Genomic DNA, 18,690 nt, shown 5'->3' with positions numbered 1-18,690 from the left:
CGCATGGGGTGGGCCAAGGGGGGCGCACCAGCCCACTATGGGCTGGTTCCCTTCCCCACTTTGGCCCATGGGGCCCTCCGGGATGGGTGGCCCCACCCGGTGGACCCCCGGGGCCCTTCCGGTGGTCTCGGTACAATACCGTGACCCCCGAAACTCTCCCGATGGCCGAAACTGCACTTCCTATATATAATTCTTCACCTCCAAACCATTCCGGAACTCCTCGTGGCGTCCAGGATCTCATCCGGGACTCCGAACAACTTTCGGGTTACTGCATATTCATATCTCCACAACCCTAGCGTCACCGAACCTTAAGTGTGTAGACCCTACGGGTTCGGGAGACATGTAGACATGACCGAGATGGCTCTCCGGTCAATAACCAACAGCGGGATCTGGATACCCATGTTGGCTCCCACATGCTCCTAGATGATCTCATCGGATGAACCACGATGTCGAGGATTCAAGCAACCCCGTATACAATTCCCTTTGTCAATCGGCATGTTACTTACCTCGTTCAATCTCGTTACCGGCAAGTCACTTTACTCATACCATAATGCATGATCCCATGACCAGACACTTGGTCACTTTGAGCTCATTATGATGATGCATTACCGAGTGGGCCCAGAGATACCTCTCCGTCATACAGAGTGACAAATCCCAGTCTTGATCCGTGTCAACCCAACAGACACTTTCGAAGATACCCGTAGTATACCTTTATAGTCACCCAGTTACGTTGTGACATTTGGTACACCCAAAGCACTCTTACGGTATCCGGGAGTTACACGATCTCATGGTCTAAGGAAAAGATACTTTACATTGGAAAAACTCTAGCAAACGAACTATACGATCTTGTGCTATGTTTAGGATTGGGTCTTGTCCATCACATCATTCTCCTAATGACGTGATCTCGTTATCAATGACATCCAATGTCCATAGTCAGGAAACCATGACTATCTGTTGATCAACGAGCTAGTCAACTAGAGGCTTACTAGGGACATGTTGGTGTCTATGTATTCACACATGTATTACGATTTCCGGATAACACAATTATAGCATGAATAAAAGACAATTATCATGAACAAGGAAATATAATAATAATCCTTTTATTATTGCCTCTAGGGCATATTTCCAACAGTCTCCCACTTGCACTAGAGTCAATAATCTAGTTACATTGTGATGAATCGAACACCCATAGAGTTCTGGTGTTGATCATGTTTTGCCCTAGGGAGAGGTTTAGTCAACAGATCTGCTACATTCAGGTCCATATGTACTTTATAAATATCTATGTCTCCATCTTGAACATTCTCACAAATGGAGTTGAAGCAACGCTTGATGTGCCTGGTCTTCTTGTGAAACCTGGGCTCCTTGGCAAGTGCAATAGCTCCAGTGTTGTCACAGAAGAGTTTGATCGGCCCCGACGCATTGGGTATGACTCCTAGGTCGGTGATGAACGCCTTCACCCAAATTGCTTCATGCGCTGCCTCCGAGGCTGCCATGTACTCCGCTTCACATGTAGATCCCGCCACGACGCTTTACTTGCAACTGCACCAGCTTACTGCCCCACCATTCAAAATATACACGTATCCGGTTTGTGACTTAGAGTCATCCAGATCTGTGTCGAAGCTAGCATCGACGTAACCCTTTACGACGAGCTCTTCGTCACCTCCATAAACGAGAAACATTTCCTTAGTCCTTTTCAGGTACTTCAGGATATTCTTGACCGCTATCCAGTGTTCCTTGCCGGGATTACTTTGGTACCTACCTACCAAACTTACGGCAAGGTTTACATCAGGTCTGGTACACAGCATGGCATACATAATAGAACCTATGGCTGAGGCATAGGGGATGACACTCATCTCTTCTATATCTTCTATCGTGGTCGGACATTGAGATGAGCTCAATTTCACACCTTGCAACACAGGCAAGAACCCCTTCTTAGACTGATCCATATTGAACTTCTTCAATATCTTATCAAGGTATGTGCTTTGTGAAAGACCTATGAGGCGCCTTGATCTATCTCTATAGATCTTGATGCCTAATATATAAGCAGCTTCTCCAAGATCCTTCATTGAAAAACTCTTATTCAAGTAGGCCTTAATGTTGTCCAAAAGCTCTATATCATTTCCCATCAAAAGTATGTCATCTACATATAATATGAGAAATGCTACAGAGCTCCCACTCACTTTCTTGTAAACGCAGGCTTCTCCATAAGTCTGCATAAACCCAAACGCTTTGATCATCTCATCAAAGCGAATGTTCCAACTCCGAGATGCTTGCACCAGCGCATAAATCGAGCGTTGGAGCTTGCACACCTTGTCAGCATTCTTAGGATCGACAAAACCTTCCGGCTGCATCATATACAATTCTTCCTTAAGGAAACCATTAAGGAATGCCGTTTTGACGTCCATTTGCCATATCTCATAATCATAGAATGCGGCAATTGCTAACATGATTCGGACGGACTTCAGCTACGCTACCAGTGAGAAAGTCTCATCGTAGTCAACCCCTTGAACTTGTCGATAACCCTTAGCGACAAGCCAAGCTTTATAGATGGTCACATTACCATCCGCGTCTGTCTTCTTATTAAAGATCCATTTATTTTCTATGGCTCGCCGCTCAACGGGCAAGTCAGTCAAAGTCCATACTTCGTTTTCATACATGGATCCTATCTCGGATTTCATGGCTTCCAGCCATTTGTCGGAATCCAGGCCCGCCATTGCTTCTTCATAGTTCGAAGGCTCACCGTTGTCTAACAACATGATTTCCAAGATAGGGTTGCCGTACCATTCTGGTGCGGAGCGTGTCCTTGTGGACCTTCGAATTTCAGTAGGAGCTTGATTAGAAGTATCTTGATCATCATCATTAACTTCCTCTCTAATTGGTGCAGGCACCACAGGAACATTTTCCTGAGTTGCGCCACTTTCCGGTTCAAGAGGTAATACTTCATCAAGTTCTACTTTCCTCCCACTTACTTCTTTCGAGAGAAACTCCTTCTCTAGAAAGGATCCATTCTTAGCAACAAAGATCTTGCCTTCAGATCTGAGGTAGAAGGTATACACAATAGTTTCTTTAGGGTATCCTATGAAGACGCATTTTTCCGACTTGGGTTCGAGCTTTTCAGGTTGAAGTTTCTTGACATAAGCATCGCATCCCCAAACTTTCATAAACGACAGCTTAGGTTTCTTCCCAAACCATAATTCATACGGTGTCGTCTCAACGGATTTCGACCGAGCCCTATTTAAAGTGAATGCGGCAGTCTCTAAAGCATAGCCCCAAAATGATAGCGGTAAATCGGTAAGAGACATCATAGATCGCACCATATCCAATAGAGTGCGATTACGACGTTCGGACACACCATTACGCTGAGGTGTTCCAGGCGGCGTGAGTTGTGAAACTATTCCACGTTTTCTTAAGTGTGTGCCAAATTCGTGACTCAAGTATTCTCCTCCACGATCTGATCGTAGGAACTTGATTTTCCTGTCATGTTGATTCTCAACCTCACTCTGAAATTTGAACCTTTCAAAGGTCTCAAACTTGTGTTTCATTAAGTAGACATACCCATATCTACTCAAGTCATCAGTGTGGGTGAGAACATAACGATAACCGCCGCGAGCCTCAACACTCATTGGACCGCACACATCAGTATGTATGATTTCCAATAAGTTGGTTGCTCGCTCCATTGTTCCTGAGAACGGAGTCTTGGTCATTTTACCCATGAGGCATGGTTCGCATGTGTCAAATGATTCGTAATCAACAGACTCTAAAAGTCCATCTGCATGGAGCTTCTTCATGCGTTTGACACCTATGTGACCAAGGCGGCAGTGCCACAAGTATGTGGGACTATCATTATTAACCTTACATCTTTTGGTACTCACACTATGAATATGTGTAGCATTACGCTCGAGATTCATTAAGAATAAACCATTCACCATCGGAGCATGACCATAAAACTTATCTCTCATACAAATAGAACAACCATTATTCTCGGATTTAAATGAGTAGCCATCTTGAATTAAACGAGATCCTGATACAATGTTCATGCTCAAAGCTAGCACTAAATAACAATTATTGAGGTTTAAAACTAATCCCGTAGGTAAATGCAGAGGTAGCATGCCGACGGCGATCACATTGACATTGGAACCATTCCCGACGCGCATCGTCACCTCGTCCTTTGCCAGTCTCCGCTTATTCCGCATCTCCTGCTTTGAGTTACAAATGTGAGCAACTGCACCGGTATCAAATACCCAGGAGCTACTAGGAGTACTGGTAAGGTACACATCAATTACATGTATATCACATATACCTTTCGTTTTGCCGGCCTTCTTGTCCGCTAAGTATTTGGGGCAGTTCCGCTTCCAGTGACCACTTTGCTTGCAATAAAAGCACTCAGTCTCGGGCTTGGGCCCATTCTTTGGCTTCTTCCTGGCAGCTTGCTTGCCGGGCGCGGAAACTCCCTTGCCGTCCTTCTTGAAGTTTTTCTTACCCTTTCCCTTTTTGAACTTAGTGGTTTTATTTACCATCAACACTTGATGTTCCTTTTTGACTTCTACCTCTGCTGATTCCAGCATTGCAAATACTTCAGGAATGGTCTTTTCCATCCCCTGCATATTGAAGTTCATCACAAAGCTCTTGTAGCTCGGTGGAAGCGACTGAAGGATTATGTCAATGACCGCGTCATCCGGGAGATTAACTCCCAGCTGAGTCAAGCGGTTATGTAACCCAGACATAGTGAGTATGTGCTCACTGACAGAACTGTTTTCCTCCATCTTACAGCTGAAGAACTTGTCGGAGACTTCATATCTCTCGACCCGGGCATGAGCTTGAAAAACCATTTTCAGCTCTTCGAACATCTCATATGCTCTGTGTCTCTCAAATCGCTTTTGGAGCCCCGGTTCTAAGTTGTAAAGCATGTCGCACTGAACGAGGGAGTAATCATCGGTACGTGTCTGCCAAGCGTTCATAACGTCTTGTTCTGCAGGGAGAACAGGTGCATCACCTAGCGGTGCTTGTAGGACATAATCTTTCTTGGAATCTATGAGGATGATCCTCAGGTTCCGGACCCAGTCCGTATAGTTGCTGCCATCGTCTTTCAGCTTGGTTTTCTCTAGGAACGCGTTGAAGTTGAGGACAACGTTGGCCATTTGATCTACAAGACATATTGTAAATTTTTAGACTAAGTTCATAAAAATTAAGTTCATCTAAATCAAATTATTCAATGAACTCCCACACAGATAGACATCCCTCTAGTCATCTAAGTATAACATGATCCGAGTTAACTAGGCCGTGTCCGATCATCACGTGAGACGGACTAGCCAACATCGGTGAACATCTTCATGTTGATCGTATCTTCTATACGACTCATGCTTGACCTTTCGGTCTTCTGTGTTCCGAGGCCATGTCTGTACATGCTAGGCTCGTCAGGTCAACCTAAGTGTTTGCATGTGTAAATCTGTCTTACACCTGTTGTTTGTGAACGTTGGAATCTAACACACCCGATCTTCACGTGGTGCTTCGAAACAACGAACTGTCGCAATGGTGCACAGTTAGGGGGAACACTTTCTTGAAATTATTATGAGGGGTCATCTTATTTACTACCGTCGTTCTAAGTAAACAAGATGCAAAAACATGATAAACATCACATGCAATCAAATAATAATAGTGACATGATATGGCCAATATCACATAGCTCCTTTGATCTCCATCTTGGGGCTCCATGATCATCTTGTCACCGGCATGACACCATGATTTCCATCATCATGATCTCCATCATCGTGTCTCCATGAAGTTGCTCGCCAACTATTACTTCTACTACTAAGGCTAACATGTTTAGCAATAAAGTAAAGTAATTTACATGGCGTTTCTCAATGACACGCAGGTCATACAAAAAATAAAGACAACTCCTATTGCTCCTGCCGGTTGTCATACTCATCGACGTGTAAGTCGTGATTCCTATTACAATAGCATGAACATCTCATACATCACATATATATCATTCATCATTCATCACAACTTTGGCCATATCATATCACAAAACACTTGCTGCAAAAACAAGTTAGACGTCCTCTAATTGTTGTTGCAAGTTTTACGTGGCTGCAATAGGGTTCTAGCAAGAACGTTTTCTTACCTACGTGAAAGCCACAACGTGATTTGTCAACTTCTATTTACCCTTCATAAGGACCCTTTTCATCGAATCCGCTCCAACTAAAGTGGGAGAGACAGACACCCGCCAGCCACCTTATGCAACTAGTGCATGTTAGTCGGTGGAACCAGTCTCACGTAAGCATACGTGTAAGGTTGGTCCGGGCCGCTTCATCCCAAAATAACGTTGAAGCAAAATAAGACTAGTAGTGGCAAGAAAGTTGACAACATCTACGCCCACAACAAATTGTGTTCTACTCGTGCAAAAAGAACTATGCATAGACCTAGCTCATGATGCCACTGTTGGGGAACGTTGCAGAAAACAAAAAAATTCCTACGGTTTCACCAAGATCCATCTATGAGTTCATCTAGCAACAAGTGATCGGATTGCATCTACATACCTTTGTAGATCACGCGCGGAAGCGTTCAAAGAACGGGGATGAGGATGTCGTACTCGACGTGATCCAAATCACCGGAGATCCTAGCGCCGAACGGACGGCACCTCCGCGTTCAACACATGTACGGTCAGCGTGACGTCTCCTCCTTCTTGATCCAGCAAGGGGGGGAGGAGAGGTTGATGAAGATCCAGCAGCACGATGGCGTGGTGGTGGATGCAGGGGTCACCGCAGCAGGGCTTCGCCGTTCTACTGCGAGAGGGAGAGGTGTAGCAGGGGAGAGGGAGGCGCCAAGACTCAAGGGTGCTGCTGCCCCTCCCTCCCCCCCTTTATATAGGCTCCCCTAGGGGGGCGCCGGCCCTAGGAGATGGGATCTCCTAGGGGGGCGGCGGCCAAGGGGTGGAGTGCCCCCCAAGCCAGGTGGGCGCCCCCCCACCCTAGGGTTCCCAACCCTACGCGCATGGGGTGGGCCAAGGGGGGCGCACCAGCCCACTATGGGCTGGTTCCCTTCCCCACTTTGGCCCATGGGGCCCTCCGGGATGGGTGGCCCCACCTGGTGGACCGTCGGGACCCTTCCGGTGGTCCCAGTACAATACAGGTGACCCGCGAAACTCTCCCGATGGCCGAAACTGCACTTCCTATATATAATTCTTCACCTCCGGACCATTCCGGAACTCCTCGTGACATCCGGGATCTCATCCGGGACTCCGAACAACTTTCGGGTTACTGCATATTCATATCTCTACAACCCTAGCGTCACCGAACCTTAAGTGTGTAGACCCTACGGGTTTGGGAGACATGTAGACATGACCGAGATGGCTCTCCGGTCAATAACCAACAGCGGGATCTGGATACCCATGTTGGCTCCCACATGCTCCTTGATGATCTCATTGGATGAACCATGATGCCGAGGATTCAAGCAACCCCGTATACAATTCCCTTTGTCAATCGGTATGTTACTTGCCCGAGATTTGATCGTCGGTATCCCAATACCTCGTTCAATCTCGTTACCAGCAAGTCACTTTACTCGTACCGTAATGCATGATCCCGTGACCAGACACTTGGTCACTTTGAGCTCATTATGATGATGCATTACCGAGTGGGCCCAGAGATACCTCTCCGTCATACGGAGTGACAAATCCCAGTCTTGATCCGTGTCAACCCAACAGACACTTTAGGAGATACCCGTAGTATACCTTTATAGTCACCCAGTTACGTTGTGATGTTTGGTACACCCAAAGCACTCCTACGGTATCCGGGAGTTACACGATCTCATGGTCTATGGAAAAGATACTTGACATTGGAAAAACTCTAGCAAACGAACTATACGATCTTGTGCTATGTTTAGGATTGGGTCTTGTCCATCACATCATTCTCCTAATGATGTGATCTCGTTATCAATGACATCCAATGTCCATATTCAGGAAACCATGACTATCTGTTGATCAACGAGCTAGTCAACTAGAGGCTTACTAGGGACATGTTGGTGTCTATGTATTCACACATGTATTACGATTTCCGGATAACACAATTATAGCATAAATAAAAGACAATTATCATGAACAAGGAAATATAATAATAATCCTTTTATTATTGCCTCTAGGGCATATTTCCAACAAAAACGAGCGATTTTTACTCGAAAATTACATCCCTGGAACATTCATCCGCCACAAGGTGGACACCCTTCAGAACATCCGTATAATAATTCTCGGGCTTGCGATGCTCTTTCCCCGGAGGTGGCCCGTCCTTCACAAGCTTCTCAACATCCAGCTTGCCCCAGTGCACCTTAGCACGGGCAAGGGCCCTACGGGCACCTTCAATGCAGACGGAGCACTTGATGACTTCGAGCCTTGGACAGGCCCCCACCAGCCGCCGCACCAGCCCGAAATAGCTCCCAGGCAGAGCCTCTCCAGGCCACAGCCGAACAATGAGGCCCTTCATGGCCTGTTCGGCCGCCTTGTGGAGCTCGACCAGTTGCTTCAGCTGGTCGCTCAGGGGCACGGGGTGTCCGGCCTCAGCATACTGAGACCAGAACACCTTCTCTGTCGAGCTGCCCTTCTCGGCTCGATAGAATGTGGCGGCATCGGACACGCTACGGGGAAGATCTGTGAATGCTCCTGGAGAGCTCCGGATTCGGGTAAGTAACAAGTAAGTCACGTTTATGTGTTTGCTTTGCATAAAGAATGCCTTACCCGCCGCTATCTTTTTCACCGCATCCAACTCCTGGAGGGTCTTCTGGGATTCGGCCTTGGCAGACTTGGCATTTTCAATAGCCATCGCGAGCTCGGACGCTCGCGTCTTTGAGTCAAGCTCCAAACTCTCATGTTTTTTCATGAGAGCCTGGAGCTCTTGCAGCACCTTGCCAACCTGGGCCTCATACTTCTCCCGCTCGGTGCGCTCCGTGGCCACCCCATTCTCGGCCTCGACCAGCGCTTGCTTAAGGGTCGCCACCTCAGACGTGGCCCCTACAATAGCCACGATAATCCTGTCATTTTTTGCAATTGCACTTTATATATATATATATATATAAACAAGGTATTTCTTACCTTCCTTGTCCTCGAGCTGCTTCTTGGCACACCCGAGCTCTTGCTCGGACTGCTCGAGGTTCTGCTTTAGCGTGTCCACTTCCGCAGTCAGTGCGGCGGACGCCAGCAGAGAAGCCTGCATACGCATATTGACTCCTTTTTGTTAGACTCCTACGAATTTTATTTGATCCTCTATTCGGCTTTTCTTCCCGAACGCCAAACAGAGCATCAGGGGCTACTGTCTATGCGGTAATATTATTTACACATTCTTTACTTACCTCAAAGCCTATAAAAAGGCTAGCACAAGCTTCAGTCAGTCCACTCTTGGCGGACTGAACCTTCTGGACCACCGCACTCATAATGGTGCGATGCTCCTCGTCGATGGAGGCGCCTTTGAGCACCTCCAACAGATTGTCCGGCGCCTCCGGTTGGACGGGGGTCACCGGCACGGTGGGCTTGCTCCTTTTGGAAGGAGGTCGCCTGCCGGATTCTGGAACCTTTGAAGGTTCCGGAGCGGTGTCCGGCCTAGAGCCGGACTTGGAGCCCTGGGGGGTTTTATCCCCTTTACTCCTGGAGTCCGGGAGGTCGCCTTGCGGCGCCTCCAGGATCACCTCCTCCTGGCTTGGAACCTGTTGGGACAACACTTCGGCGTCGTCCGTACTGCGGGGGGAGGTAGCCGTCGGAAGCGAATTCACATCCGACGAGTCCAGTGAACCGCTCGACGACGCGTCGAGCCGGTCTTTGGGTGGGCTGCATAATCATATTCGACATAAGGGAAAGCTGTGCAATAAAGGAATACTATGAATTACTCTGGTATCCGGATACTTACGATTTAGCCAGGGGCTTGGCCCTGAGCGGCCACTCCTCTCCGCCGTCGTCGGTGTCGGTGGAGTAGTCCGGAGGAAGGGTTTTCCCCTTCTTAGACCCTTCGGCCTCCCCAATGAGGGCGACCTTCCTTTTCTTCTCTCCCCCTGCTGGAGGGGGAGAGGTCTCTTCTTCCTCCTCCTCGTCTTCATGGGAGGAATGCGCCTTGGAGCCGTCGGATGATGAACCCGACACTCCTGGCGCCGGGCACTTTTTCAAGTCCCCGTGGCCTTCTTTGTGGCCTTCTTCTCCGGCACCACATAGGGTGCCGGAACCAGCAGCTTCACCAAGCGGGCATCGGCTGGGTCTTCGGGCAAAGGAGCCGGACAGTCGATCTGTCCAGACTTCGCCTGCCAATCCTGTCAAAGGTAAGGGAGCTTAGATCCCGCATAGAGTTAAACTATGAAAAACTAATACCCTGTAAAAGGTACAAACAACTTACCGCGCTAGCATGACGCTGCGCGCTGAATCCACGATCCTCGGTAGCGGATGCAGGAGCCTCGACGCCCTTGAAAAGCACCTTCTAGGCATCTTCGTACGTTGTGTCGAAAAGCCTGCTCAGAGTTCGGTGCTGCGCTGGGTTGAACTCCCACAGATTGAAGGCCCGTTGTTGACACGGGAGGATCCGGCGGATGAGCATAACCTGGACTACGTTGACAAGCTTGAGCTGCTTGTTCACCAGGGTTTGGATGCATGTTTGCGGTCCAGTCACCTCTTCTTTGCTGCCCCACGACAGGCCCGTCTCTTTCCAGGACGTGAGCCGCGTTGGGGTTCCGGACCGGAACTCGGGGGCTGCGACCCACTCAGGGTCGCGCGGCTCGGTGATGTAAAACCACCCCGATTGCCACCCCTTCAGGGTCTCCACAAAGGGGCCCTCGAGCCATAAGACGTTGGGTATCTTGCCCACCATGGCGCCTCCGCACTCCGCCTGGTTGCCGCGCACCACCTTCGGCTTGACATTGAAAGTCTTGAGCCATAGGCCGAAATGGGGTCGGATGCGGAGGAAAGCCTCGCACACGACGATAAACGTCGAGATGTTGAGGATGAAGTTCGGGGCCAGATCATGGAAATCCAGGCCGTAGTAGAACATGAGTCCCCGGACGAATGGGTGGATAGGAAACCCCAGTCCGCGGAGGAAGTGGGGAAGGAACACTACCCTCTCATGGGGCCTTGGGGTGGGGAGGAGCTGCCCCTCTTCGGGAAGCCGGTACGCGATGTCGTTGGGCAAGTATCCGGCCTTCCTCAGTTTTTTGATGTGTCCCTCCGTGACGGAGGAGACCATCCACTTGCCTCCCGCTCCGGACATGGCTGGAGAAGGTTGAGGTGGGGAGTGCGGACTTGGGCGCTGGAGCTCGAGTGCGCGAAAATGGATAGGCAAAGGAGGAAGAAGGCGTAGGTGAAAAGGTGGATCCTTATCCCCTTATATGGGTGGATGCAACTACGTGTCCCCACCAGCCTGGTAAAACTCGCTTATCTCCAAGCGCCATAATCAATGGCGCGGTTGGGTTGCCCACACCCGTATTGATGAGAATCCCGGAATAAGGGGACACGATCTCTGCTTTAACGAGACATGCCAAGGAAACCGCCTCGCATGACACGCTGAGGTGGGACAATAAAACGATTCGAATAAAGGCTTGGCCATGGTGCGATGCCATACTACGGAATACGTCAGCAGATTAGATTTGTGTAAATATTATTCTCTCTATGGCAATATGTGGAAACTTATTTTGCAGAGACGGACACTATCTTTGTGTTCAAAATCTTCTATGATGTGCTTGGAGGAGGAACCCGCCTTGCAATGCCGAAGACAATCTGCGCGCCGGACTCGTCGTCATTGAAGCCTGGTTCAGGGGCTACTGAGGGAGTCCTGGATTAGGGGGTGTCCGGATGGCCGGACTATACCTTCAGCCGTACTCCTGGACTATGAAGATACAAGATTGAAGACTTCGTCCCGTGTCCGGAAGGGACTTTCCTTGGCGTGGAAGGCAAGCTTGGCGATACGGATATATAGATCTCCTACCATTGTAACCGACTTTGTGTAACCCTAACCCTCTCCGATGTCTATATAAACCGGAGGGTTGTAGTCCGTAGGACAACATACAGAACAACAATCATACCATAGGCTAGCTTATAGGGTTTAGCCTCTCCGATCTCGTGGTAGATCTACTCTTGTACTACCCATATCATCAATATTAATCAAGCAGGACGTAGGGTTTTACCTCCATCAAGAGGGCCCGAACCTGGGTAAAACTTCGTGTCCCTTGCCTCCTGTTACCATCCGGCCTAGACGCACAGTTCGGGACCCCCTACCCGAGATCCGCCGGTTTTGACACCGACAGTAATCCAGTTCTGGAGGTCATGTTACTTGACCATGACGAGCCTACGAACTATGAGGAAGCGATGATGAGCCCAGATTCCGCGAAATGGCTTGAGGCCATGAAATCTGAGATGAGATCCATGTATGAGAACAAAGTATGGACTTTGATTGACTTGCCCAATGATCGGCGAGCCATTGAGATTAAATGGATCTTCAAGAGGAAGACGGACGCTGATAGTAGTGTTACTATCTACAAAGCTAGAATTGTCGCAAAAAGATTTTTGACAAGTTCAAGGTGTTGACTACGATGAGAGTTTCTCACTCGTATCTATGCTCAACTCTGTCCGAATCATGTTAGCAATTGCCGCATTTTATGAAATCCGGCAAATGGATAAACAAAACTGCATTCCTTAATGGATTAATTAAAGAAGAGTTGTGTATGATACAACCAGAAGGTTTTGTCAATCCTAAAGGTGCTAACAAAATGTGCAAGCTCCAGCGATCCATCTATGGACTGGTGCAAGCATCTCGGAGTTGGAATATGCGCTTTGATGAGATGATCAAAGCATATAGTTTTATACAGACTTGCGGTGAAGCCTGTATTTACAAAAAGTGAGTGGGAGCACTACAGCATTTCTGATAAGTATATGTGAATGACATATTGTTGATCGAAAATAATGTAGAATTATTCTGCAAAGCATAAAGGAATGTTTTGAAAGAAGTTTTTCAAAGAAAGACCTCGGTGAAGTTGCTTACATATTAAGCATCAAGATCTATAGAGATAGATCAAGACGCTTGATAAGTTTTTTCAATGAGTACATACCTTGACATTATTTTGAAGTAGTTCAAAATGGAACAGTCAAAGAAAGAGTTCTTGGCTGTGTTACAAGGTATGAAATTGAGTAAGACTCAAAGCCCGACGACGGCAGAAGATAGAAAGAGAATGAAAGTCATTCCCTATGCCTCAGCCATAGGTTCTATAAAGTATGCCATGTTGTGTACCAGATCTATTGTATACCCTACACTGTGTTAAGCAAGGGAGTACAATAGTGATCTAAGAGTAGATCACTGGACAGCGGTCAAAATTATCCTTAGTGGAATAAGGAAGTATTTCTCAATTATGGAGGTGAAAAAAAGGTTCGTCGTAAAAAGTTACCTTGATGCAAGTTTTGACACAGATCTGGATGACTCTAAGTCTCGATCTAGATACATATTGAAAGTGGGAGCAATTAGCTAGAGTAGCTCCGTGCAGAGCATTGTAGACATAGAATTCGCAAAATACTTACGGATCTGTATGTGACAGACCCGTTGACTAAAATAATCTCACAAGCAAAACATGATCACACCTTAGTACTCTTTGGGTGTTAATCACATAAATGATGTGATCTAGATTACTGACTCTAGTAAACCCTTTGGGTATAGGTCACATGACGATGTGAACAATGGGTGTTAATCACATGGTGATGTGAACTATTAGTGTTGAATCACATGGCGATGTGAACTAGATTATTGACTCTAGTGCAAGTGGGAGACTGAAGGAAATATGCCCTAGAGGCAATAATAAAGTTATTATTTATTTCCTTATTTCATGATAAATGTTTATTATTCATGCTAGAATTGTATTAACCGGAAACATGATACATGTGTGAATACATAGACAAACAGAGTGTCACTAGTATGCCTCTACTTGACTAGCTCGCTAAACGAAGATGGATATGTTTCCTAACCATGAACAACAGAGTTGTTATTTGATTAACGGGATCACATCATTAGAAGAATGATGTGATTGACATGACCCATTCCATTAGCTTAGCACCCAATCGTTTAGTATGTTGCTATTGCTTTCTTCATGACTTATACATGTTCCTATGACTATGAGATTATGCAACTCCCGTTTGCCGGAGGAACACTTTGTGTGCTACCAAACGTCACAACGTAACTGGGTGATTATAAAGGAGCTCTACAGGTGTCCCCAAACGTACATGTTGGGTTGGCATATTTCGAGATTAGGATTTGTCACTCCGATTGTCGGAGAGGTATCTCTGGGCCCTCTCGGTAATGCACATCACATAAGCCTTGCAAGCATTGCAACTAATGAGTTAGTTGTGAGATGATGTATTACGGAACGAGTAAAGAGACTTGCCGGTAACGAGATTGAACTAGGTATTAAGATACCGACGATCGAATCTCGGGCAAGTAACATACCGATGACAAAGGGAACACCATACGTTGTTATGCGGTCTGACCGATAAAGATCTTAGTAGAATATGTGGGTGCCAATATGAGCATCCAGGTTCCGCTATTGGTTATTGACCGGAGACATGTCTCAGTCATGTCTACATTGTTTTTGAACCCGTAGGGTCCGCACGCTTAAGGTTTTGATGATAGTTATATTATGAGTTTATAAGTTTTGATGTACCGAAGGAGTTCGAAGTCCCGGATGAGATCGGGGACATGACGAAGAGTCTCGAAATGGTCGAGACGTAAAGATCTATATATTGGACGACTATATTCGGACATCGAAAAGGTTCCGAGTGATTCGGGTATTTTCGGAGGTACCGGGGAGTTACGGGAATACGAGGAAGAAGCAATGGGCCTTAATGGGCCTTAGTGGAAAGGACCAGGAGGTGGCGCGCGCCCCTCCCAAGCCCAGTCCGAATTGGACAAGGGGTTTGGGGTGCGGCCCCTCTCTCCCTTCCTTCCCTTCTTCCCCCCTTTCCCCCCTTCTCCTAGTTGGACTAGGAAAGGAGGAAACCTACTCCAACTAGGAGTAGGAATCCTACTCCCCTGGCGCGCCTCTCCTAGGGCCGGCCTCCTCCCCCCTTTCTCCTTTATATATGGGGGCAGGGGGGCACCTCTAGACACACAAGTTGATCTTCATGATCGTTCTCTTAGCCGTGTGCGGTGCCCCCCTCCACCATAATCCTCGATAATATTGTAGCGGTGCTTAGGCGAAGCCCTGCGACAATAGAACATCAAGATCGTCACCACACCGTCGTGCTGACGGAACTCTTCCCCGATACTTTGCTAGATCGGAGTTCGGGATCGTCATCGAGCTGAACGTGTGCTAGAACTCGGAGGTGCCGTAGTTTCGGTGCTTGATCGGTCGGGTCGTGAAGACGTACGACTACATCAACCACGTTGTCATAACGCTTCCGCTGTCGGTCTACGAGGGTACGTAGACAACACTCTTCCCTCTTGTTGCTATGCATCACCATGATCTTGCGTGTGCATAGGAAATTTTTTGAAATTACTATGTTCCCCAACAAGGCTTACCACCCAATGTGTTCAAGGAACACTTAGCCGGCATGGGTTTAAGGGAAAGACTTATAATTCCTGGATAGGCCCAAAAGGAACCGAATTTGTTTATGAACATAACGTATGTTGTAGTTCTATGATTCTATCGGCAATTAAGCTGTGATGATGAAACATGCTCTATGTACCAATATGTGATGAAACAAATAAACTAGAAAGTATAAACTTAAAAGTAAAGTTGAAATCAAGGGGGAGAATGTTAGGTTGATCTCTCTCCCGTTCGAACCCAACGGGTCGAACGGGTCCCTGACTCGCGTCCTGATCGGGGGCGCCCAACCAAACCATGTTTGGTGGGCCCCTGTGACCCGCGTTATATAAACAGGGGTGGAGGCCGGGCACGACTTACGAGGTTAATCGCTGCCACAATCCCCACTGACACTTCCTTCCGATCTAGGATTAGCGCGGCGCTCACGGGAAGCACACCACCGCCCCCATCTCTGTCCACATCGCCGCCATCACCACACCACCATGGCCGGCGCTGGATCGAGCTCATCCACACCTAAAGAAGGTAGGTTCACCGGATCTACTAGCCTACTCCGATCTAAGGCCTATCACCAGCAGCCAGGCAGAGGTGGTCAGCTGGCGCGCGAAGGAGCACGTCTTCTCTCAGCGGAATGACGAGCGGGGCCGCCGCAGGTTCGTGAGCAGGTGGAGCCTGAAATCCCTGTCCCGCGAAGGCGAAGGCGACGGCTGCTTCACGATACGGTGCGTGCTCACCGTCAGGAAGGAGACTCCGCTGGTGCTGCAGGGCGACCTCGAGCCCTGTATCGGTGACCCGACAGGCGCGGACGTCACGTTCCGCGTGGGCGGCCAGGAGTTTCCAGCACACCGGTTCCTCCTGGCCGCGCGGTCGCCAGTCTTTCGAGCTCAGCTCTTTGGACCCATGGCGGAGAAGGACATGGGGCGCGTCAAGGTCGTGGATGTGGAGCCGGCCATCTTCCAAATGATGCTTCACTACATCTATACGGATTCGCTGCCACCGTGCGATGACAGAGACGGGCACAGCATCGCGACGCTGCAGCATTTGCTGAGGCTCATGTGCGAGAAGGAGCTGTGTGAAAAGATCGATGTCAAGACTGTGAGGTCCACGTTCGCATTGGCGAATCAGCACAAGTGCGAGCAGCTCGAGTGATTGCCTGTGGTTTATGTCATCGCCAAAAGTCCTTGGCGCCGTCTTAGAGACCGAGGGGTTCAAGGAGCACTTCATGCCGAGTTGCCGCCCAATGGCCTTGGAGGAGGGAACTTCAGGGAAAAAATGTAGACGCCGAGAGGAAAAAACTGATCCAAACAAGAAAAAGATCAAAAAGATCCGTACAAAGCAGTGATCTTACTTTCATTTTGCATAACTAATAGTATTTTGTAGGGGAGCCAAGTGCCTCATTGCACATGACAACGTCTGTAAGGTAGAAGAATTCAATGGTTAAGGTAATAGTGAAAAGTTAACGCTCAAGAAAACTTTAGAAGGCTCGTCGTAATGGGAGTATCATAAGAGCAAGTACAATAGAGCTGAGTCAGTGTTGGCAAAATATCACCAATCTCTCGCTCTCACTGCTCTCTAGATTCACCGGAGGTGAGGAAGAAGATGAACAAAAGGTTTTGCGCCGCGTGAACTTTGCGACTTTTCTAGTTTTCATTCCTTCTACTTATTCAGAGTACAGCAACAGAAAACGGGCTCGTGGCCCCCTAACTACGCGCCACCACAGATCGTGGTGCTCATGCCATCCCACGAGCGATCGGTGAGGGCGCCAGAAACGCTCCACACTCTAACTGACTCGAGCTAAGCTCGCTAACAGAAAAACCTGAACCTACTGACGAAACTGAAGAAAGACTGAAACTGACGAAACTGAAAACAAAACACTAGCTACTGCAGACTTGGGTTTATTCAACAGTCAGCGGGCTATAAGGAATAAATTAGTATATTTGTTCTTAGTTGGAGAAAAAAGAAAAGAAGAGAGATGGTAAGCGGGCTCTTCGTGAAGAGCCAGCTCTAGCACATGCTCCTAGGCACTTTGTGAGAATGAAAAGTGGGCCACATAATAAAAAAGTAGTACACTCTTTTGATCTACTATTATACATGTTGACTATAAAATAGACTATAGATGACATGGCACTAGCTTATAGCCAGCAGCTGGCTATACTATTAACCATGCTCTAAGTACTATCTTGCATGCCAACTAGACTTTTTGATTGAGGCGACACACAATAAAATGAAGAAAGAGAGGATGTGGCAGCATATCATGATATTGTATCACATTAAATGTTGTACTACTTTGTGTCATGTATGACAATTAATAAGGCAACCTAATTAAGATGCTAACTTACTCCTCATTACAAAAGTATGATACTATGCATTACAAAAGTATGTTGTATTACTTTGTGTCATGTATGCTAACTCACTTGTATTATATGCATGATACTCCCCATTACGATCAACCGAACCCCATAAACCATATCATAGTCACCGGCAACTTCTAGTTTGCCCGTGGCAATGGATCCTGCCATTAATTAAAGAGCTCCAAATTCAAAAAGGGTTGCCTTCTTATGACATTATCATATTAAATATTGTGTTCCTTCTCATTTCGCCTTTTGATGATGCATCATGCATAGTGATTTCTTCCAAGAAAAATGCCTCATAAAAGGGAACTTTATAAGACAATCAACTTAAAAATGGTTAATTTTCAGAAGATATATAGATAGTTATCATATCAATATCTTCTCTTTTATACTATGTAAAAAACCTCGTTGAATACCCTTCCATGAGAAGATATTGATATGATAACTATCAATACTATTTCTTCTCATGTTTAGGTATGATGACTCTCTTTTCTATGGGACATTTACATTTTTTTTCCCAAACTCGAACCCACTATCGATATTACACCAAAATTTTTACTGTGCTCAAGTTTGCCCATTTTTCGCCTGATGGACTTGCAGGAATACCCTTCCATGTTGTTATGTCCTGTCAAAAGGGTTTGACCATCTACAAGACATCTTCTAGACAATTTTTCCCATGTCATATGTCCCTTACATGTGGGACCAATGCATGTCGTCCCGCGCACAGGGTCTTGGGAAGGATCTGACCATTTTAGGTCTATGGTACCCAGCCTTTCCTTATATTTCTGCAAGAGATTGTTTATAG

General features: G+C 47.2%; 1 protein-coding gene across 1 annotated transcript in view; it reads left to right on the top strand.

Moving 5' to 3' along the window:
- LOC119358189 (BTB/POZ and MATH domain-containing protein 2-like) overlaps positions 1–16,683 on the top strand; it is a 71,433-nt gene extending 54,750 nt beyond the window's left edge. Inside the window, exon 4 of the mRNA XM_037624855.1 lies at positions 16,117–16,683. Within this exon, the coding sequence (XP_037480752.1) occupies positions 16,117–16,683 (567 nt within the window). The remainder of the gene's footprint in view (positions 1–16,116) is intronic.
- The last annotated feature ends 2,007 nt before the right edge of the window (positions 16,684–18,690 follow it).

The sequence above is a fragment of the Triticum dicoccoides genome, chromosome 2A (genome assembly GCF_002162155.2).
Source record: "Triticum dicoccoides isolate Atlit2015 ecotype Zavitan chromosome 2A, WEW_v2.0, whole genome shotgun sequence".
NCBI lineage: Eukaryota > Viridiplantae > Streptophyta > Magnoliopsida > Poales > Poaceae > Triticum > Triticum dicoccoides.
The sequence above is the reverse complement of the archived record's forward strand: the minus strand, read 5'-3'. Positions and strand labels throughout refer to the sequence as shown.